This window comes from Trachypithecus francoisi, unplaced genomic scaffold, assembly GCF_009764315.1.
Source record: "Trachypithecus francoisi isolate TF-2019V2 unplaced genomic scaffold, Tfra_2.0 Lachesis_group3, whole genome shotgun sequence".
Classification (NCBI taxonomy): Eukaryota; Metazoa; Chordata; class Mammalia; order Primates; family Cercopithecidae; genus Trachypithecus; species Trachypithecus francoisi.
In genome coordinates, this window is record NW_022681468.1 from 133,476,099 (window position 1) to 133,501,198 (window position 25,100).

General features: G+C 39.3%; 1 protein-coding gene across 9 annotated transcripts in view; it reads right to left on the bottom strand.

The window, feature by feature from the left end:
• Positions 1-25,100, bottom strand: part of TEX9 (testis expressed 9) — a 79,630-nt gene that overhangs the window by 7,281 nt on the left and 47,249 nt on the right. For all 9 annotated transcript variants that reach the window (XM_033190022.1, XM_033190020.1, XM_033190021.1 and 6 more), the window contains one exon: positions 14,228-14,362. In XM_033190022.1, the coding sequence (XP_033045913.1) occupies positions 14,228-14,362 (135 nt within the window). The remainder of the gene's footprint in view (positions 1-14,227; positions 14,363-25,100) is intronic.

Below are 25,100 nucleotides of genomic sequence, written 5' to 3' on the forward strand. Positions count from 1 at the left end.
TCATAAAATGCTATATTACTTGAAGTAGACAGTGATAAACATATATATAACAAATGCTGAAATGCATACAAAGAAGTACAGATAATGAGCTAATAAAGGCGATAAAATGGAATCTTTATAAAAGCAATTCAAAAAGAAAGGAAAGAAAACATATGGGCCAAATAAAAACAATAGCTAGCTAACAGACTTAATCCCAACCATATTATTAATCATTTTAAATGTAATGGTGTAAGCACCTCAATTAAAAAGAGACTGTCAGATTGGATTTTGACAGTCTTTTGTTTTGACAGGATTTTGACAGATATTGAAGCAAAGTCAACTAAATGCTAACGGGAAGACGCAAAGGAGTTACAAGTAAAAGAACGGTAAAAGATAAGACAATGCTAACACGAACTAAAATAAAGCTTCAGTTGCATGAATATCAAATAAAGTTAATACAGGTTGAAGTCTGAAATCCAAAATGCTCTAAAATCTAAAACTTTTTGAGTGCTGACATGATGCTCAAAGATGAAATGTCCACTTTAGCATTTCTAAAACACTTCTGGTACCAAGCATTTCTGATAAGGGATACTCAACCTGTATCAGAATGCAGGAACAAAAATAAATATAAATAAATAATAAGAGGTCAATTCATTCAAGAAGATTTAACAATCTTCTTAGATATTGGGTATTAGTATACCTAATAACCAAGTCTCAAAATACATGATGCAAAAATTGAGAAGACTGAAAGGGAAAACAGACAAACTCACAGTTCTATTCAGTTCAGTACCCCCCTCTCTTTTATCACTGATAGAGCAAGGACACAGAGAATACATAAGATACAGAAGTGTTGAACAACACTATCAAGCAATTTGACATAATTGACATTTATAGAATACTCCACCTAACAAATACAGAATGCACATTCCTATCAAGGGCACATGAAATATTTACCAATTTAAACCATATTCTGGGCCAAAAAAGTATCCACGCATTTAGAATGATTCAGATAAAACCAAGTGCATTCTCTGTCCACAATGGAATTAAAAATCAGTAAGAATAGTATCTGGGGAAAATCCCCAAATATTTGAAAAATGAAATGACAAACTTTTAAAGTCTGTCATGGCTCAGAGGAAATAAAAAAGAAAATTAGAAAGTATTCTGAATAGAATAAAAATGAAAATACAAAAAATCTAAATTGGTGGGAAGTAGCTAAGGAAATTCATAGAGAAATATTTACAGTATTTAAAATGCTTATATTAGAAAAGATGAAAGGATACAAATCAACAGTCTCCACTTCCATTTTAAAAAAATTAGAAAAAGAGGCTAGGCGCAGTGGCTCACATCTGTTTAATCCCAGCACTTTGGGAGGTCGAGGTAGACAGATCACGAGGTCAGGAGTTCGAGACCAGCCTGGCCAACATGGTGAAACCCCCTCTCTACTAAAAATAAAAAACTAGCCAGGCATGGTGGCGGGGGCCTGTAATCCCAGCTACTCAGGAGGCTGAGGCAGAACTGCCTGAACCCGGGAGGTGGAGGTTGCAGTGAGCCAAGTTTGCACCACTGCACTCCACCCTGGGTGACACAGCAAGACTCTGTCTAGAGGGAAAAAAAAAAGAAACCAGAAAAAGAACAAATTGAACCCAAAAGTAAGGAGAGGGAAAGAAGAGCAGAAATCAATAAAAAAATAAAAAACCAGTAGAGGAAAATCAGTAAAACCAGAATTAGTAAACCTCTAGTAAGACTGATCAGAAAAAGTAAAAAAGACACAAATTATCAATACAAGAATGTGAGGGGGGAATGACCCACGGGAATGTAGGAGGAATATTCAAAGGAAAATAAGGAACTAGTGTAAAAAACCGTATGCCAGTAAATTTGACAACATAAATGAAATGGACAGATTCCTTGACAGATACAAACACCCAAAACATAATAAAATATAGCCTCTATAAAGAATACTTCTATATCTATTAAAGAAATAGAATTTGAAGTATAAAATCTTTCCACAAGAAAACCTCAAGCCCAGATGGCTTCACCTGTGAACTCTACCAGACAAACAGAAAATAATACCAACCCTACAAAAACTTCTCTGAAAGTTGAGCTTCTCCAGAAGAATGATTTGGAAGTTCATTTAATAAAGGCAGCATTACCCTGAAACCAAAACCAAAACAAACACAAAGCAAAAAACCTAAAGATGAAAACAATGTGTAAGAAAACTAAAACAGGCCGGGCGCGGTGGCTCAAGCCTGTAATCCCAGCACTTTGGGAGGCCGAGACGGGCGGATCACAAGGTCAGGAGATGGAGACCATCCGGCTAACATGGTGAAACCCCGTCTCTACTAAAAAATACAAAAAAAAAAACTAGCCGGGCGTGGTGGCGGGCGCCTGTAATCCCAGCTACTCGGGAGGCTGAGGCAGGAGAATGGCGTAAACCCGGGAGGCGGAGCTTGCAGTGAGCTGAGATCCGGACACTGCACTCCAGCCTGGGCGACAGAGCCAGACTCTGTCTCAAAAAAAAAAAAACTAAAACAAGACTACAGACTAAACAGACTAGAACTATGTTCCCATGTATAGAGACATTCACAAAAATGTAACCAATAATATATAAAAGAGATGATACACCATCACCAAGTGGAGTATATCCCAGGAATACAAGGTTGTTTTAACATTTGAAAGACTAAAAAAGAAAAATATAATTTCAATAGATCCAGAAAAAAGCATTTGACAAAATTCAACATTCATTCCTGGTAAGATCTCTCAGGAAATTGCAGTCAGTTTTTCTAAAACTTGTGAACTAAAAATGATTTATTTTGAAGGTGTTAAATAAATTTTAAAAAAGAAAAACAGTGAAGAATACACAAGGGACCATATGTAGCCCACAAAGCCAATGCATTTACTAGTTGGTCTTTTACAGAAAAAGTCTGTAGAAAATCCTAAGGCTTCTAGAGTAAGTGAGTTCAGCAAAGTTGAAGATATAGACTCAATATGCAAACATAAATTGTATTTCTCCATTATAGCAACAAACAATGGGAAACTGGAATTTAAAGAACATTTATAATATCAAAAATAGGAAATACCAAGAGGTAAGTTTGAAAAAAATGTGTAAAACCTGTATTCTCCAAACTATATAGATAGCTATATAGTTTGGAGAAATTGAAGAAGGCTTAAATAAACAGATATTTTCTATTCATGATTTTAAAGACACTATTAAGATGTCAATTTTCCCAAAATTGATCTATAGATTCAATGCAATGCCAATCAAAACTCCAACATGTGATTCTAAAACTTACATGGAAATGCAAAAGAACTAGAATAGCCAGTTGTAATAAATGCTCATTGGATCTTTAAAAAAAAAAAAAGGCATTTATTGGCCATTTATTGGCTTGGTTACTTGCTCAAAGCACCATATACTTCCCACAGCATTTATTGCAGTTGCATCTTAGCTTTGATAGATTATCTAAATTCGATAATTAGGTTTTGCTTCATGGATTATCTAAACATTCAATTTCATTATAAGATAGGTGCACAGCTACAAGGATTACATCTGGTTTTTTTTTTTTTATTTTTATATCTTTACCCTCCACTAAAGGTCTGGCAGGTACCTAGCAAGTCCTCATAAATATTTCTAAATGAATTAATAAATAATTAGAAATTACCTATTCCTAAATGAAATAACATGAACTCTGGTGTCATATTTTAAATGGATTTCAAGACACCGTCTATCCCAATGCCCTGTTTTTAGGTAGAATTCCAGTTAAACTATACTTCCATCATTGCTCCCTTCAGTATGTTTCGGAGCACTCGGACAGCATCTGCTTTAAGTTTACTGACTTTTAATTTCAAAAGCTACTGTTACTTTAAAGCATAATTACTTATTTCCTAACCTCTGTGGAGAAAAAGGTTATCATTTTTTTAAAGTAGATCTTTAACTTTCTGATGATGATGAGGTAATCTTGTTCTATTTTTTGAAACCTTACTATCATATCAAACCCTGTCATATTTTCTTAAATGTATAGACTTGAATAATTTTAATTGCCTATTAACTATTATATGTCTATTCAGAATGGGAAGCAAAGTACAAATAATTAAAATGGAAAAAATACACCTGCTCACAAAAGAAAATTTATATACAGATTAGACTCTCCGGAAAAAGTTATTGCATATCCCAAAAATCTCCCTCAAAGATAGAGCCTAGAAATAGGCAAAATAATTGAAAAATCAAAAGTCTGAGATACACAGTTTTTCAGAAACGTAAAATAAGTTACATTTAAGAATTCTGACATCAGACTGGGCACGTGGCTCATGCTTGTAATCCTAGCACTTTGGGAGGCCGAGGCAGGTAGATCATTTGAGGTCAGGAGTTCAAGACCAGCCTGGCCAACATGGTGAAACCCCACCTCTTCTAAAAATATAAAAATTAGCTGGGCTTGGTGGCGGGTGCCTGTAGTCCCTAGTACTTGGGAGGCTGAGGCAGGAGAATCGCTTGAACCCGGGAGATGGAGGTTGTAGTCAGCAGAGATCATGCCACTGTACTCCAGCTTGGGCGAAAGAGCAAGACTCTGACACACACAAATAATTCTGACATCAAAAGTCTACTTTCTAGTAAATAGTGGGCTGGGCACAGTCGCTCACACCTGTAATCCCAGCACTTTCTGAGGCCAAGGTGGGAAGCTTACTTGAGCTCAGGAGTTCAAAACCAGCCTGAGCAACAAAGTGAGACCCCCCCCGTCTCTACAAAAAGTAAAATAAATTTTAAAATAAAATTTAAAATATGATAAATAGTAATGCAATATATACACAAAATGTTATCCCACTGTGGTAATTTAAATCAATTACCCATAGTGCAGAGCTGAGGTCAGAATTTTGTATCTTGAACACCTCTAGATTATTTTTAGTATTGATGGTTCTATTCTGAGTTGTTCACATACCAAGTTCTCATTACTTGAATTTTCAAAATGGGGGACTAACCAGGGAAACAACTTGATCCATGAAGAATGAAGAAAAGACAGGACAATAGTCCACCCAGGAGTAACACAGAGCCAGAGGATGCTCCCCCGCCCAGGGGAGCAGTGAGTGAATGTGTGATGTCGGGAAACCACGCCTCTCCCAGGGCTGTTTGTAACCTCGGGTCAGGAGATCTCTTTGTGAACCCACTCCACCAGGGCCTTCAGTCTGACAGACAGAGCTACTTGGAATCTTGGCAGAGCAGCCACTCAGGTATGCGTGGAGACCCTGGAGCTTAGATACTGGGGCTTTCTCGAAAAAGTAGCTGCAGCTCCTGCAAAGTAGGAGGTTAGACCCACATACATACCCTTAAGAAAGAGAGGCTGAATCTACAGGGCTGAGCGATAGCCTGCAGGCCCCACTTCCACGACACGTCACAAGATAAGACCCACTGGTTTGGAACTCCAGCCAGCCATTGGTTAGTGGCATTGCACCTCCCTAAGAAGGAGCTCCAGGGGTGGAGAGGTAGCTCTTTTTTAAAGGAGGCATGGGGTGGGCTGCCATCTTTGCTATTTGGGCAACTGAGCCATTCCAGCCCTCCGGCTTTGCAGAGTCCGAGCCAACCAGGGGCAGAAGGGCTCCCCCAGTACAGCACAGCCCCTCTCCCAAAATGTGGCCAGACTGGTTCTTTAAGCAGGTCCCTGATCCCACTCCTCCTCACCAGGCCAATTCCTCCTGGGACAGCACTCTCAGAGGCAGAGGGGCAGGACACCATCTTTGCTATTTGGGCGACTTAGCTGATCCAACCTTTGGGCCTCAGAGTGTCTGAGGTGACCAGGTACTGAAGTGGAACACAGCATAGCTACTCTACCAAAATATGGCCAGGCTGCTTTTTTCAACAGGTCCGCAAATCCCCTTCCTCCTCACTGGGTGGGACCTCCCAACTGGGGTCTCCAGCCACCTCCTACAGGTCTGGCAACAAGCCCATACCTTCCTGGGATGAAGCTTCCAGAAGGAGGGACAGGCCATAATCTGCTGCTTCACAGTCTTCACTGGTGATACCTCCAGGTTCTGGAAAATCCGAGGTCACTAGGGACTGGAACAGGCCCCCAGCATACCATAGGAGCCCTATAGAAAAGTGGTCAGACTATTATGTGGGTACCCATTCCCATATCGCCTCACCAGGAGGGTACTCTAGGCCTGAGCCTCTAGCCACCCCCTACCAGAGCTATCAAGCCAGTGGCAACTTGGCAACTTCCTGGACAGAGCCTCCAGGGGCAACTGAAAGCCTCTCTGCCACTGCCTCTGCAGCTGCCCTTGCCACTCTCAAACTAATGAAGGAGCAAAGACCCTAAGTCCTTTATCCATACCTCCAACAAGCTGCAGTCAACCCAAGGAGAGGAGGCCAGTCCCTCTCCCATGGGTCTGACAACACCCCAACCCCCACTGCTCATCACCAGACAGGGAACCCCTGGCTTGGGCCTACCGCACAGACCCACCATCCTGGGCTGATTGTACTAAGCAATTGCTGACCTGCATCTCTCTGGGGTGGAGCTCCCAGTAGACAAGCAAACAACCTCTGGTCACAACCACTACTAAGATTCCCTTCCTCTGCTTCCTCCAAGTTGGGGAAGGAACATAAACACTGAGATAGCCCCAGAACTGCAGTGGGCATCCCAGGAGTGCCAAGTTGTGATCTACAGCCAGCACTCAAGCGAAGAGGAACCCACACTTTCACAGCATTAAGAAGAAACATGGCTACAACTGTGAGGAAACATAGGGGAGCCACACAACCAAGCAAGAGTCTACCAAATGACCAATAAGCCTAAGTGCCAACTACAGGATCACATTCCCCAAAGTTTTAACACCAAAAATACCTGAAACATACCCTTCTGTGAAACCAGATACAAGAGGTCAGCTTCAAATAAAGACCCCGAACAAAGCATCAGCCCAGTGAAAGCATCCAGAAAAGAAATGTACTGACTATATTCAATCTACACTGCAGTTAAAGGAACACCCACACACACAGATGACAAAGAACTAATGCAGAAACTCCAGTAACTCAAATGGCCAGAGTGTCATATGCCTTCCAAACAACCATACCAGTTCTTCAACAAGAGTTCTTAACCAGGCTGAACTGGCTGGAATGACAGAAATAGAATTCAGAATACGGATGGGAACAAAGATCATCGAGATTCAGGAGGATGCAAAACCCAATCTAAGGAAAATAAGAATCACAGTAAAGTGGTACAAGAGCTGAAGGATGAAAGAGCCAGTATAAAAATGAACCTAATGGGTCTGACAGAGCAGAGCTGAATAACACAATTAAAGAATTTCCCAATGCAATCACAAGTATTAACAGCAGAAAAACCAAGCTGAGGAAAGAATCTCAGAACTTGAAGATTGGTTCTCTGAAGTCAGACAAAAAGAAAAAAAATAAAAAGGAATGAACAAAACCTCCAAGAAGTATGAGATTATATACAGAGACCAAATCTATGAATCACTGGCATCACTGAAAGGGAGGGGAGAAAACAAACAACTTGGAAAATGTATTTCAGGATATTGTCCATGAAAACTTACCCAAACTTGCTGGAGAGGCCAACAGTCAAATTCAAGAAATACAGAGAATTCCTGCAAGATTCTACACAAGAAGATCATCCCCAAGACACATAATTGTCAGATTTTCCAAAGTTGAAATGAAAGAATGTTAAAAACAGCTAGAGAGAAAGGGCAGGTCCTCCTACAAAGGGAATCCCATAAGGCTAATAGCGGACTTCTCAGTGGAAACCCAACAAGCCAGAAGAGATTTAGGACCTATATTCAATATTCTTAAAGAAAAAAAAAGTCCTCAAGAATTTCATATTAAGCCAACTAAGCTACCTAAGTGAAGCAGAAATAAGATCCTCTTCAGATAAGCGAATGTTAAGGGAACTTGTTACCACCAGACCTGCCTTACAAGAGCTCTTGAAAGAAGCATTAAACACAGAAAGCAAAGACCACTACCAGCTAAGACAAAAACACACAGACCAATGTCACTGTAAAGCAATCACACAAACAAGTCAACCTAATAACCAGCTAACAGCAAAACAGCAGATCAAATCCACACACATCAATACTAACCTTGAATATAAACAGCCTGAATGCCCCCACTTAAAAGGCATGGAGTGACAAGCTGTATAAAAAAGCAACACCCGGCCGGGCGCGGTGGCTCAAGCCTGTAATCCCAGCACTTTGGGAGGCCAAGACAGGCGGATCACGAGGTCACAAGATTAAGACCATCCTGACTAACATGGTGAAACTCTGTCTCTACTAAAAAAAAAATACAAAGAAAAAAAAACTAGCCGGGCGAGGTGGCAGGTGCCTGTAGTCCCAGCTACTCAGGAGCCTGAGGCAGGAGAATGGCGTAAACCTGGGAGGCGGAGCTTGGAGTGAGCTGAGATCCGGCCACTGCACTCCAGCCTGGGCAACAGAGCGAGACTCCCTCTCAAAAAAAAAAAAAAAAAAAAGCAAGACCCAAATGGTATGCTGTCTTCAAGTGACCCATCTGACATTTAATGACTCTCAAAGGCTCAAACAGATAGAGGAAAATCTACCAGGAAAATAGAAAGCAAAAAAAGCAAGGTTGCAATTCTAATTTCAGACAAAACGTTTCAAACCAACAAAGATCAAAAAGACAAAGAAAGGCATTACAGAATGGTAAAGTACTGAATTCAATAAGAAGACCTAATTAGCCTAAATATACATGCACACAACACAGGAGCACCCAGATTCATAAGGCAAGTTCTTAGAAACCTACAAAGAGACATAGACTCTCACATCATAATAGTAGGAGATTTCAACACTCCATAGTATTAGATCATCAAGGCAGAAAATTAAAGATACCTGGAACCTAAACTCAACGCTGGACCAAATGGATATTATAGACCTTTACAGAACTCTCCACCCAAAAACAACAGAATATACATTCTTCTTAGTGCCATATGGCACATACTCTGAAACTGACCACATAATTGGACATAAAACAATCCTCAAAAAATGTTAAAGAACCGAAATCATACCAAACACACTCTTGGACCACAGCACAATAAACTGGAGTCAAGACTATGAAAATTGCTCAAAACCATGCAATTACATGGAAATTAAACAGCACGCTCCTCAATAACTATTGGGGTAAATAATGAAATTAAGTCAGAAATCAAAAAGTTGAAAATAACAACAAAAAGTACAACATACTAGAATCTCTGGAACACAGCTAAGGGAGAGTTAAGAGGGAAATTCAGGCCGGGCGCGGTGGCTCAAGCCTGTAATCCCAGCACTTTGGGAGGCCGAGACGGGCGGATCACGAGGTCAGGAGATCGAGACCATCCTGGCTAACACGGTGAAACCCCGTCTCTACTAAAAAATACAAAAAAAAACTAGCCGGGCGAGGTGGCGGGCGCCTGTAGTCCCAGCTACTCGGGAGGCTGAGGCAGGAGAATGGCGTGAACCCGGGAGGCAGAGCTTGCAGTGAGCTGAGATCCGGCCACTGCACTCCAGCCTGGGGGACAGAGCGAGACTCTGTCTCAAAAAAAAAAAGAGGGAAATTCATAGCAACACTAAATGCCCACATCAAAAAGTTAGAAAGATCTCAAATTAACAATGTAACTTCAGAACTGAAAGAATTCAAGAAGCAAGAAGATATCAACCCCAAGGCTAGCAGAAGATGAGAAATAACAAAAATCAGAGCCGAAGTGAAGGAAATCAAGACATGAAAAACCAGTCAAAAGATAAATGAATCCAGGAGTTGTTTTTTTGAAAAAATTAATAAAATAGACCACTAGACTAGTAAAGAAGAGTGAAGATCCAAATAAACACAATTAGAAATGACAAAGGGAATGTTACTACTGACCCCACAGAAATAAAAACAACCATCAGAAACTACTATGAACACCTCTATGCACACAAACTAGAAAACCTAGAAGAGATGGACAAATTCCTGGACATGTACACCCTCCCAGGACTGAACGAGGAGAAAACTGAATCCCTACACAGACCAATAATGAGCTCCCAAATTGAATCAGTAATAAAAAGTCTACCAACCAAAAAAGCCTGGGACCCAGTGGATTCACAGCCAAATTCTACCAGATGTACAAAGAAAAGTTGGTACCATTCTTACAGAAACTATTACAAAAAACTAAGGAGGGACTCCTCCCCACTCATTCTGTGGAGCCAGCATCATCTTGATACCAAAACCTGGCAGAGAGACAACCAAAAAAGAAAACTTCAGGCCAATATCCTTGATGAACATTGATGCAAAAATCCTCAACAAAATATTTGCAAACCAAATCCAGGAGCACATCAAAAAGTTTATCTACCATGTTCAAGTAGCATTCATTCCTGGGATGCAGGGTTGGTTCAACATACACAAATCAATAAATGTAATTTATCACAAAAACAGAACTAAAGACAAAAACCACATGATTACCTCAATAGATGCAGAACAGGCTTTCAGTAAAATTCAACACCCTTGATGTTAAAAACTCTAAATAACATAGATATTGGAGGAACAGACCTCAAAATAATAAGAGCCATCTACGGCAAACCCACAGTAAACATTATACTAAATGGACAAAAGCTGGACGCATTCCCCTTGAAAACTGTCACATGACAAGGATGCCCTCTCTCAACACTTCTCTTCAATGTAGTGTTGGAAGTCCTGCCAGAGCAATTAGGCAAGAGAAAGAAATAAAGGGCATCCAAATAGTAAGTCAAACTATCTCTGTTTGCAGACGGCATAATTCTATATCTAGAAGACCCCATAGTCTTGTCCCAAAAGCTCCTTTGGCAGATAAACAACTTCAGCAAAGTTGCAGGGTAGCAAATCAATGTACAAAAATTACTAGCATTCCTACACACCAACAACAGCCAAAACGAGAGCCAAATCAGAAGAGCAATTCCATTCCCACTTGCCACAAAAAGAATACCTAGGAATACAGCTAACCAGAGAGATGCAAGATCTCTACAATGAGAATTACAAAACGCTGCTCAAAGAAATCAGAAAAAACACAAAGGAAAAAACATCCCATGCTCACTGATAGGAAGATTTATTAAAATGCCTATACTGCCCAAAGCAATTTACAGATTCAATGCTATTCCTACCAAACTACCAATGACATTCTTCACAGAATTAGAAAAAAACTATTTAAAAATTCACATGGAACCACAAAAGAGCCTGAATAGCCAAGGCAATACTAAGCAAAAAGAACAAAGCTGGAGGCACACTGCCTGACTTCAAACTATACTACAAGTCTACAATAACCAAAAGAGCATGGTACAAAAACAGGTACTGTTACAAAAACAGGCACATAGACCAATGGAACAGAATAGAGGGCCCATAAATAAGGCTGCACATCTACAACTGTCTGATCTTCAACAAACCTGACAAAAGCAATGGGAAAAGGCTCCCTCTTCAATAAATTGTGCTGGGATAACTGGCTAGCCATTTGCAGAAGATTGAAGCTGGACCCTTTCCTTCCACCTTATACAAAAACCAACTCAAGATGAATTAAAGACTTAACTGGAAAACCCAAAACTATAAAAACTCTGGAAGACAACCTAGGCAATACCATCTTGGACATAGGAATGGGCAAAGATTTCATGACAAGAGAGAAATAGCAACTGCAACAAAAGCAAAAACTGACAAGTGGGATCTACTTAAACTAAAGAGCTTCTGCACAGCAAAATAAATGATTAGCAGAGTAAACAGACAACCTGCAGAATGGGAGAAAATTTTTGCAAACTATGCATCTGATAAAGGTCAATATCCAGCTTCTATAAGGAACTTAAACAAATTTACAAGAGAAAACCCCATTAAAAGGTGGGCAAAGGACAAGAACAGACACTTCTCAAAAGAAGTCATACATGTGGCCAACAAGTATGAAAAAAAGCTCAATATCACTGATCAACAGATAAATGCACATCAAAACCACAATTAAATACCACCTCACACCAGTCAGAATGGCTATTACTAAAAAGTCAAAAAGTGAGGTTGCAGAGAAAACAGAACACTTACACACTGCTGGTGGGAGTGTAAATTAGTTCAACCATTGTGCAAAGCAGTATGGTGATTCTCAAAGAGGTAAAAGCAGAACTGCCATTGGACCCAGCAATCTCATTACTGGAATTATACCCAGAGGAATATAAATCATTCTACCATGAAGACACATGCACACAAATGTTCACTGCAGCACTAGTCACAATAGCAAGGACATGGAATCAAGTAATGACAGATTGACAATCTGTAATGACAATCTGTCATCAATGATAAAGAAAATTGGATAAAGAAAATTTGGTACATATACACCATGGAATACTATGTAGTCATAAAAAAGAACGAGATCATGTCTTTTGTGGGAACATGGATGGAGCTGGAGGCAGTTATCCTTAGCAAACTAATGTAGGAACACAAAACCGAATACTGCTTGTTTTCACTTATAAGTGGGAGCTAAATGACAAGAACTTACAGAACACAAAGAAGGAAACAAAAAACACTGGGGTCTACTTGAAGGGGAGAAGGCAGAAAAAGGGAGAGGAGCAGAAGAGATTACTGAGTACTGGGCCTAATACCTAGGTGATTAAATATATGTCAACAAACCCTCATGACACCTGTTTACCTACACAACCTTCACATGTACCCTCAAACCTAAAAAAAATTAAAACAAAACAAAACAAAATGGCTGGCTAGAATATGGAGAGTCATCTGTTTCATGAAACCATTTTCCTTCTGTTTTCTTAATATGTGAACTAATACAATATAGACGTCAAATCTACAACAATTAGGAAATCCTGATACCTAGGTGGTTATTCTTCTTTTTATTTTCTTCAAAATCCCTTTAAAATGCACCAAATTGGAAATAACACTCTAATAACAGGCGAATTACTGGTAAGTCTATAAAGATGACTTCCTAACTTGTTAATTTAATAACTTCCATTAATAAATCCCAGTTATATCATCACTGATGGCCCTTGAATATGAAAATGACCTGACCATATAACAAACTACCTCACAGATGGCATCTTAAAACTCTGTAATCACTATGCCACATATTTGCCTCTCAAACATGTTAGAGGACATATCAAGGTCACTTTCAGTCTATTCCTGTTAAGTGTAACTAACTTAATCCAAAATGTATTGTCTGTGTATATAATGAAAGTGGTTCCTAATTTCATTATCCAAGTCATGGTTAAATTATTAAATATTGTTCTAATTCTTAAGTAGAGTTCAATGGACTATCACTTATTACCCTTTTAGGTCAATACAGAACCAAAAAGTAACCAATATTTATAGAATGTACAAAGGGCTTTCATGAATACTGGTATCTGAACTTTCACTTATTCAACAGATATTTAAGGCACCGCATGCTAATTCTATGCCAAGCATTGGCTAGACACTGGAGTTACGGTGATCCTTACAAGTTCCCAGGTAAATTTTTGTTAAAACTGCAAATTCTCAGGCCTCACTCCAGACCTATTAAATCAGAAATTCTGGGGATGGGCCCCAGCAATCTGATTTAACAAGCCCTCCCAGAGATTCTGATACATGCTCAAGTCTGAGAACCACTGCCCTGTAAAATAGAGCCTTACTTTATATATTAGAAAACTGAGGTTCAGAGAATAAAAGACTTGAGATACAAAAGATACTTTTTTTGTTGTTGTTGTTGAGACAGAGTCTCCCTCTGTCGCCCAGCTGGAGTGCAGTGGCCAGATCTCAGCTCACTGCAAGCTCCGCCTCCTGGGTTGATGCCATTCTCCTGCCTCAGCCTCCCTAGTAGCTGGGACTACAGGCGCCCGCCACCTCGCCCGGCTAGTTTTTTGTATTTTTTTTTTTTGGTAGAGACGGAGTTTCACCGTGTTCGCCAGGATGGTCTCGATCTCCTGACCCCGTGATCCGCCCGTCTCAGCCTCCCAAAGTGCTGGGATTACAGGCTTGAGCCACTGCACCCAGCGAAAGATACTTTTTTCTTTTTTAAAACAGCTTTTTCTAAGAGCTCAGAAAAGTGTCTGACATATAATATAGGCACCTGATAAAACTGGTTGAAGAAATTAATGTTCCAAAGAGTTGTGCCATCACCCAATTATGGCGATAGATAAGCATATCATCCTAATATGTTAGAAATGTGTATATTGCTAATGAATATATTTCTTCTGAAAAGACAAATGTTCAGCATGACATCAAGAATTATAATTTAATATTATTTTTGACATGTTCATAAAAGAAGTAGTTACCAAAAGGGATCACTACAAAAGCTATTCAATTTTTCCATACCTTGTTATTTTGCCTTAATTTACTTAACTCCAGTTTATACTTTTCTGCTTCTTCTAGAGCTCTATTCAAGCGAACCTCTGTGGCACTTTGACTACTTGCAGCCTGTTTTTGCAGTCTTCTTTTATTTTCTAATTCCTGTATAGTAAAAAGATTATGGAACATTTATAAATATATCATAGGTTCCCCCTTGATCATTTTGCAGTATCTTCCATATCCATATTCCTTGCTTTCTCTCAAACTTTACACACACACATACACACACACATGCATGCACGCACGCATGCACACACGGGGGTAGAGGCTGAACACTAAGTGTTAGAGGTCTCAAGGAATTCTTGCCCCAAATTAGTATTAGAGAAACATATCCTAAAAAATGTAGTTGTGAACTGGGCTTTCAAATTACTTTTTGTTTGGAATTTTGTCTCTCTTTATTGACTCAAGACACAGTATACCTGTCCTCTATTTTATAAACAACTCTTTATAACTGTATTTCTTCTTTTGCGAACCTCCCAAAAAGACCAATGTTAAGAGAAACTCTCCACTGTTTTTCTGTATACCTGACACAGTAAATCATTTAAGAATATATTCATCACAACATTCTATATAGCCCTATAGGAAAATCCCAATTCTGAGTAGAAACAACAGATCTTATAAATTATTTTCCACATCCTGGGGTGAGTTTAGTCTTATATTTCTGCAAACATCCTAGGATATTCTGTTGCAGAGTCAACAGGCCAACATCTGAAGAAACATGAACGTAGAGGATAAACTCTGAACTCCACCATAATCTTTCCCCTGTCAACCAGCTTCATCTCCTGCCAAAGATGTTACTTTTAGTAATACCAGCAGTAACTGGATCTCTCCCAAACAGCCATGGTGTTTCCTGCCTCGGTCTTTGCTTGTGCTCTTCCTCCTGCCCTGATCTCTGCCCACTCATTTTCACATAACTAGCACCTGCTGACTCAGCTAGGTTTGTACTCTAGGGCATTAGCTCCCCCAAGACATATTTCCTTTCTAATCCTCACTATCCACCCAGATTATATTAAGTGCCCGCTTCAAAGTTTGTATAGCACCTTAAGACACATTTATCATCGTATCTGCTATGTGGTACTGAAACTATCCCTTAACTTTATTTCCCCCACTATAGTTTAAGCTCCTTGAAGAAAAGAACTGTCTTAATTTCTGTATACTCAGCACTTCAGTGGGATATAAAAGACACTAACACATGTTAGTTAAACAACTTATTTTGTAATACTAAACCCACTCTTCTTTATATCCCCTACAAAGTAAGGCCTAGTCCAGAGCCTTACTCAATAAATTGAGCAGATACTCAATAAATATTATAGAGTTGAAATGATGCAGTTGTCTATTTTTTTATAATTTTTTCCTGGCTATATCACTGCATTTTATTTAAAAACTAGTCTCCCTGGCTCTGAGTAATTAAGGGGAAAAACAAAACAAAACACATGCTGCTCTTTATGTAGGTTTCTAAACAAATCAAACTGTGTATGGATACCATCTGCTATCACAGCCTTCTTCACAGCTTTGTGGGTGGTAGCAACAGGAAGAGCTAGCTTGATTTATCTCACTGTTCACATAGAAAAGGCAAAGATTCTCATTAGCTACAAAGTCCACATTCCTTGCTGCCTCATTTTAGTCTTCCTTCTTAAGAATATATAACTGAATCTTTCCTCTTGCCTGCTGATGACTCTGTAACCTATTTCACAGAAAAATGAAAACCATCCTGTACCACATGATGTCCCCTATCCCTGAATCAATACTGCCCTCTTCTTGGGAGGTGTGGGGAAAAAATGATAGCCAGAAGAATAGTAAAGTAGGAAATAAAGTTTTTCCATATGAGTAATCCACTAAACAAATTTCTACTGTTATAAAACTTTAAGCATTTACATGTCGCTAGACAAAAATTTCATGACAAATCTGAAATCCTGAGTTGCACATTAGTTAAAAAAAAAAAAAAAAAACTAAGAAAATCAAATTTAACATTAAAATTCAAATACTGTGAGCTTCAGGAGGAAATGATGTACCACTCTCTCATGATTATTAAAGCATTCATAAAAGGCACTGGGGGAGAGTAAGAAAAGAGAGGGGCATGCATCAGCCACAGCAGAAGACAAAATGTAATAAATGCTCTGGGAATAACACAAAGCACCACAGAAATTCAGATAAGAAATAATCAGATGAGGTTTCAGAAACAAGGGGCTAAGGTAGAAAAGAATGGACTTGGAGTCAGAAAACCTGCCAGCTGTGGTAGACTTATTTCCATATCTGAAATTGTGAGTAATATTATGTGTACCTAATAGGTTTCATTCATTTATTCAACACATTTATTAAGCACTTACTACATGCAGGATACTATTCTATATCATGGGCACACAAATTAACCAAATTTCCTCCTCTCATGACGTTTGCATTCTAGAGGAAGAGACAGAAGATGAACACATATTTACACATACATATATGTAATATCTGGTAGTGATAAGGGCTATCAAGAAAAAAAAGGGTAAAGGGAAAGAACAATGAAGGAAGGGTATAACTATTTAAAATAAAGTGGTCAGGGAAGTCTTCCAAATGAAGTGAGGTAATGATTTAAGTTAAAATCTTGGGGAGGCCAGGCACGGTGACTCACGCCTGTAGTCTTAGTACTTTGGGAGGCCAATGTGGGAGGATGAACCGAGGAGTTCGAGACCAGCCTAGGCAACATAGGGAGACCTTGTCTCTACAAAGAATTTAAAAATTAGCTGGGCATTGTGGCGTATGTATGTGGTCCTAGCTGCTTAGAAGACTGAGGCAGAAGGATTGCTTGAGCCAGGGAGGTGAAGGCTGTAGTAAGCCATGACTGCACCACTCCAGCCTGAGCAACAGAGTGAGATCCTCTCTCTAAAAAAAATACAATAGGCCGGGCGCGGTGGCTCAAGCCTGTAATCCCAGCACTTTGGGAGGCCGAGACGGGCAGATCACGAGGTCAGGAGATCGAGACCATCCTGACTAATACGGTGAAACCCCGTCTCTACTAAAAAATACAAAAAACTAGCCGGGTGAGGTGGCGGGCACCTGTAGTCCCAGCTACTCGGGAGGCTGAGGCAGGAGAATGGCATAAACCCGGGAGGCGGAGCTTGCAGTGAGCTGAGATCCGGCCACTGCACTCCAGCCCGGGCGATAGAGCGAGACTCCGTCTCAAAAAAAAAAAAAAAAAAAAAAAAAAAAAAAAAAAATACAATAATCAAATAAAGATCTCAGGAAAGAATTCCAGATAATAAGAACAATAAAGACAAAGATCCTGTAGTAGGAATCCACTTAATACATTAAAAAATCACCTAGAAGGTCAGTGTGGTTTCAGCTGAGTGACATAGGCACAGCGTTAGGTTTTGAGATACGAGAAGTGGGCAGGGCAAGCCTAGGTGAACCTTGTAAGCTTTACTTATAAATTTGGATTTTATTCTCAGTGACACAGGAAGCCTTTGGAGGATTTTAAGTGTGTATGCATATGTGTATGTGTATGATGATCTGAGTTAATTTTTTTTTTTCGAGATGGAGTCTCACTCTGTCCCTCAGGCTAGAGTGCAGTGGTACAATCTCGGCTCTCTGCAAGCTCCGCTTCCCGGGTTCACGCCATTCTCCTGCCTCAGCCTCCCAAGCAGCTGGGACTACAGGCACCCGCCACCATGCCGGCTAATTTTTTGTACTTTTAGTAGAGACGGGGTTTCACCAGGTTAGCCAGGATGGTCTCAATCTCCTGGCCTTGTGATCCGCCCACCTCGGCCTCCCTAAGTGCTGAGATTACAGGCGTAAGCCACCGCACCCGGCTCTGACTTAAATTTTATAGGGATTGCTCTGGTCGCTGTGGTATTGCCAATCTAGGAGGTTATTATAATAGTTTAAATAAAAGACAGTGACTTGGGCTTGGGTAGAAGTAATTAATGTTTTGAGAAGTGGTTTATTCTATGGATTTTGAGGACAGAATTGACAGGACTTGTTGGTGAGCTGGATCTGGATATAGGAAAAGAGATAGATCAAGATGACTCTTCAATTTTAGACTGAACAACTGGGTGATGCCTTTTACTAAGACAGGGAGAAGGAAGAGAAGCAGGTTTGCTAAGGGCAGGGAAGCAAGAGCTTCCTTTAGGACATGTGAAGTTTAACACACAATAGAGATATCAAGTGGGCAGAAAGGAAGAGGTAAGGGCAAGAAACAGAAATGTGAGTATGAATAACATATACATAGATGGTATATAAAGCCATGGAACTGAATGAGATCATCTAAGGATTAGATATAAAGAGACTTGAGCACTCTACTATGTAAGGCCAGGAAAATGAGGGAAAATCATGACTGTGGTGGTCTAGAAGCCAAATGAATAGTGTTTCAAGGAAAAAGTAATCAACTATTTCAAATATTGCTGAGATATAAATTCATGTCGGCCGGGCGCGGTGGCTCAAGTCTGTAATCCCAGCACTTTGGGAGGCCGAGATGGGCGGATCACGAGGTCAGGAGATCAAGACCATCCTGGCTAACACGGTGAAACCCCATCTCTAATAAAAAATACAAAAAACTAGCTGGGCGAGGTGGCGGGCGCCTGTAGTCCCAGCTACTCGGGAGGCTGAGACAGGAGAATGGCGGGAACCCAGGAGGCGGAGCTTGCAGTGAGCTGAGATCCGGCCACTGCACTCCAGCCTGGGCAACAGAGCAAGACTCCGTCTCATAAATAAATAAATAAATAAATAAATAAATAAATTCATGTCAGGAATAACTGACCAAGTACAATGGACCACAACTGCAATGTGGATTACTGGTGACCTTTTTAAGAGTAGTTTCAATGGCAGGGTAGAGATGGAAGCCTAAGCAAAGTATTTTCAGGAGAAAATGGCACATGAGGTATAGAGATATTGAATATAAACAATAATTTTGGGAAGCTTCACTATAAAGGGGAGCAATGATATAGGACTGGAGGTAGATGTAAGATCTAAAGAAGTTTTAAAATAAATGAATATATGAATGATTTTATGAAATGTTTGTACACTAATGAGTATAATCTGATAAGAGTAAATTTGATTTTGCAAGAGAAAGGACAATTGCCAGTGCGAAGTCCTTGAGGAGAAGAGAGTATATGGAATCCAGTGCACAAGTGAAGGGGCCAGCTTTAGATAGAAGAGGTACTAATTCACTGTAACTGGAGTGGGAGTGGTATAGAGGCAGCGAGGTTGTAAATTTAGTGAAAGGATGATAAAGTTATCTTTTGATTCTGTTTCCTTAATGAAAAAGGAATCTGAGTCATGAGTCAAGAATAAGGAGGTTGGAAGGGGTGTTGGAAAGCTGAGGAAAAAAGACCAACTGTTTAATAATCATCTCCAAAAATGGGAGAGGGAATCGACTTCTCAGAAAGTGAGGGTAGAAAATGCACTATTCTTGAGATTTGTAAATAAATTTAAAGTAGGACTGATTAAGAAAAAATGACAGAAGAGACAAATTATCAGTATCAGAAATGAAAGAGGGGCCATTATTACACATCATACAGGTATTATAAATATAATAAATATAATAAAGGAATATTATGGACAAATTTAGGCCAGTAACTTTGACTTAGATGAAGTGGACAAATATCATGAAAAACAGAAATTAGCAAAGCTGACTCAGAAAGTAGCAGAAAATCAGAATAGACTTGTATCCATTAAATAAACTGAATTGGTAACTGAAATCCTTCCAAAAGAAAACTCCAGTGCACGTGGCTTTCCTAATGAATTATATCAAATGTATATATCAATATAACAGAATAGTTCAAAGAAGACTCATACATAAATACAGCCAGTTCATGTCCTTCACTGGTGCCATGGTAAGCAAATGGGGAAAGAACTGTATTATTATCCATACGGAAAAAAGTGAACTCTGACCCTTATCACACACAAAATGAACTTGAAATAGATTACAGGTCAATTTATATATGATTTTGAGGTGCACACACACACACACACAGGTCAATTTATATATGATTTTGAGGTACACACACACACACACACACACGAACATTTCTAGAAGAAATCAGGAGAAAACTCTCATGACTTTGGAGTGTATCAAGATTTCTTGGATAGAATGGGGGAAAAAAAGCACAAATCCCAAGAAAATAATATTTTGGGGAAAAAAGCACAAGCCACAAGAAAATAATATTTTGTAATTCATCAAAATTTAAAACTTCAAACACACTGTTGAGAAAATAAAGCCAAGTCAGATTGGGAGAAACTATTCAAAATATATATTCTTCTAATAAAGGAATTACATAGGGAAACAAAGAATTCACAACTTAGTATTTTTGAATGGGCAAAAAAAATTGAACAAATACATCACAAAAAAGGATATATGAATGGCCAATAAACACATGAAAAGATGTTCAATATCCATTATAACTATGGGTAACTAAAGGAAATACAAATTAAACCACAATGAGATACTATTTCTTCCCCTCTAGAATGGCTAAAATTAAAAAGATAATAATCCCAAGTGTTGGTGATGATACAGAGTAACTCTAATTCTCATATATTGCTAGTGGGAATGTAAAATGGTACAATCACTGTGGAACACAGTTCAGCAGTTGCTTAAAAAGTTAAGCATACACTTTCCACAAAATTCACAAATTCCACTCCTAAGTATTTGGTATACACAAAAACATGTGTTCACACAGAATACTTGTACATGGAAATCCACTGTAGATTTTTGATAGCCACACTCCATAAATAAATAATATGGAGCAATACAAGGAAATTAACCACAAAACATGTAACAACATTGATGAACCTTAAAAATATTATGCCGAAGGCCGGGCGCGGTGGCTCATGCCTGTAATCCCAGAACTTTGGGAGGCCGAGGCAAGCAGATCACGAGGTCAGGAGATCGAGACCATTCTGGCTAACACGGCGACACCCCGTCTCTACTAAAAATACAGAAAAATTAGCCGGTGTGGTGGCGGGCGCCTGTAGTCCCAGCTACTCGGGACTCTGAGGGAGGAGAATGGTGTGAACCCGGGAGGCAGAGCTTGCAGTGAGCCAAGATGGCGCCACTGCACTCCAGCCTGGGCGACAGAGCAAGACTCCGTCTCAAAAAAACAACAACAAAAAATTATGCTGAAGAAAAATAGCCAGATATACAAAAGTCCATATTCATGATTCCATTGGTATGAAATATTAGATAAGGAAAATCTAATTTATAGTGAAAAAATATAGCTCAGTGGCTGCCTGGGGCCATGGTTAGAGGTCAGAGATTTATGGGGCAGGAGTACAAAGGATATTCTGGGAGGGTAATATAAATTTTCATTATCTGAATTACAGTGGTAGTTATGAGGGAATATTAATTTCTGAAAACATTGAATTATAAGCTAAAAACAAGTATATTTTATTGTATTTAAGTTATTCTTCAATAAAGTTGATTTTAAAGAAATCACTAACAGAAAAACAAAATCCAATGCTGAAACAAATTGCTTTCTGTTTTTGTATTTTAGAAAACTCCATACTGTTAGCATTAGAAGCTTAAGTTATATATAATAATTTTTAAAACGGTTGGCTTTTGCAGATTTATAAAAGCAAATCCATCAAACTTAAGCTCTGGCATTTCTGAGAACTGTACACTGAGGTTTGTTTGTATAGAGATATAAAATGAGACTTAGCAAAGAATGATTCAACCTTGAGTTCTCATGGTTACATAACCCATGAGAATTATTATGCCTACCTCGCAAGGTAGATAGGGATGCAAGCTGGAAAGTTCAGAGCCAATGGAAGTTTTTATAAAAGCCTTCAGATAGCCAAAATATCATAACCGCTTAGTACATTCATTGTGAAATAAAAGTTTAAAGTATTAAACTCTTAAACAGTGATAAGATTTTGGAATAGCTGGTACTTACGTTCATTTAATTTTGGGGGATTCAAGAATGATATGATTTGTGGAAAAAACACAGATTTTGGTGTCACAGTCTGAATCCTATTCTGCCACTACCTATATATAAACTTGGGTAATTTGCTTAACCATCAAACTCAGTTTCCCTTTGTATTTTTTTGTTGTTGTTGTTGTTTTTTGAGATGGAGTCTCGCTCTCTTGCCCAGGCTGGAGTGCAGTGGCGCCATGTAGGCTCGCTGCAAGCTCTGACTCCCGGGTTCACGCCACACCATTCTCCTGCCTCAGCCTCCCGAGTAGCCGAGACTACAGGCGCCCGCCAACGCGCTGAGCTTTTTTGTATTTTTTTAATTAATTTTTTTTATTATTATAGTTTAAGTTCTAGGGTACACGTGCACAATGTGCAGGTGTGATACATGAGTATACATGTGTCATGTTGTTTGCTGCACCCATCAACTCGTCATTTACATTAGGTATTTCTCCTAATGCTATCTTTCCCCCAGCTCCCCAGCCTCTAACAGGCCCTGGTGTGTGATGTTCCTGCCCTGTGTCCAAGTGGTGTCATTGTTCAATTCTCACCTATGAGTGAGAAGATGCGGTGTTTGGTTTTCTGTCTTTGTGATAGTTTGCTGAGAATGATGGTTTCCAGCTTCATCCATGTTCCTGCAAAGGACATGAACTCATCCTTTTTTATGGCTGCAGAGTATTCCATGGTGTATATGTGCCACATTTTCTTAATCCAGTTTATCATTGATGGAGATTTGGGTTGGTTCCAAGTCTCTGCTATTGAGAATAGTGTTGCAATAAACATACGTGTGCATGTGTGTTTATAGGAGCATGATTTATAATCCTTTGGGTATACACCCAGTAATGGGATTGGTGGGTCAAATGGCATTTCTAGTTCTAGATCCTTGAGGAATCACCACACTGTCTTCCACAATGGTTGAACTAATTTCCACTCCGCCAACAGTGTAAAAGCGCTCCTATTTCTCCACATCCTCTCTAGGCATCTGTTGTTTCCTGACTTTTTAATGATCGCCATTCTAACTGGCATGAGATAGTATCTCACTGTGGTTTTGATTTGCATTTCTCTGATGACGAGTGACAATGAGCATTTCTTCATGTGTCTGTTGGCTGCATAAATGTCTTCTTTTGAGTCATGTCTGTTCATATCCTTTGCCCACTTTTTGATGGGGTTGTTTTCTTTCTTGTAAATTTGTTTGAGCTCTTTGTAGATTCTGATTATCAGCCCTTTGTCAGATGGGTAGATTGCAAAAATTTTCTCCCATTCTGTAGGTTACCTGTTCACTCTGATGGTAGTTTCTTTTGCTGTGCAGAAGCTCTTTAGTTTAATTAGATCCCAGTTGTCTATTTTGGCTTTTGTGGCCATTGCTTTTGGTGTTTTAGTCATGAAGTCCTTGCCCATGCCTATGGCCTCAATGGTATTGCCTAGGTTTTCTTCTAGGGTTTTTACGGTTTTAGGTCTAACATTTACGTCTTTAATTCATCTTGAATTAATTTTCATATAAGATATAAGGAAGGGATCTAGTTTCAGCTTTCTACATATGGCTAGCCAGTTTTTCCAGCACCATTTATTAAATAGGGAATCCTTTCCCCATTTCTTGTTTTTGCCAGATCTGTCAAAGATCAGATGGCTGTAGATGTGTGGTATTATTTCTGAGGGCTCTGTTCTGTTCCATTGGTCTATATCTCTGTTTTGGTACCAGTACCATGCTGTTTTGGTTACTGGAGCCTTGTAGTATAGTTTGAAGTCAGGTAGCAAGATGCCTCCAGCTTTGTTCTTTTTGCTTAGGATTGTCTTGGCAATGCGGGCTCTTTTTTTGGTTCCATATGAACTTTAAAGTAGTTTCTTCCAATTCTGTGAAGAAAGTCATTGGCGGCTTGATGGGGATGGCATTGAATCTATAAATTACCTTGGGCAGTATGGCCATTTTCACGATATTGATTCTTCCTATCCATGAGCACAGAATGTTCTTCCTTTGTTTGTGTCCTCTTTTATTTCGTTTAGCAGTGATTTGTAGTTCTCCTTGAAGAGGTCCTTCACATCCGTTGTAAGTTGGATTACTAGGTATTTGATTCTCTTTGTAGAAATTGTGAATGGGAGTTCACTCACAATTTGGCTGTGTGTCTGTTATTGGCGTATAGGAATGCTTGTGATTCTTGCACATTGAGTTTGCTGAAGTTGCTTATCAGCTTAAGGTGGTTTTGGGCTCAGACGATGGGGTTTTCTACATATAAAATTGTGTCATCTGCAAATAGGGATACTATGACTTCCTCTTTTCCTAGTTGAATACCCTTTATTGCTTTCTCTTGCCTGACTGCCCTGGCCCGAACTTCCAACACCACACCATGTTGAATAGGAGTGGTAAGAGAGGGCATCCTTGTCTTGTGCCAGTTTTCAAAAGGAATGCTTCCAGTTTTTGCCCATTCAGTATGATATTGGCTGTGCATTTGTCATGAATAGCTCTTATTATTTTGAGATGCGTTCCATCAATACCTGGTTTATTGAGAGTTTTTAGCATGTAAGGCTGTTGAATTTTGTCAAAGGTCTTTTCTACATCTACTGAGATAATTATGCAGTTTGTGTCTTTGATTTTGTTTATGTGATGGATTACGTGTACTGATTTGCATATGTTGTACCAGCTTTGCCTCCCAGGGATGAAGCTGACTTGATTGTGATGGATAAGCTTTTTGATGTGCTGCTGCATTCAGTTTGCCAGTATTTTATTGAGGATTTTCACATAGATGTTCATCAGGGATATTGGTCTAAAATTCTTTTATGTTGTGTCTCTGACAGGCTTTGATATCAGGATGATACTGGCCTCATAAAATGAGTTAGGGATTCCCTCTTTTTCTGTTAATTGAAATAGTTTCAGAAGAAATGGTATCAGCTCCCTTTGTACCTCTGGTAGAATTTGATTGTGAATCCATCTGGTCCTGAATTTTTTTTGGTTGGTAGGC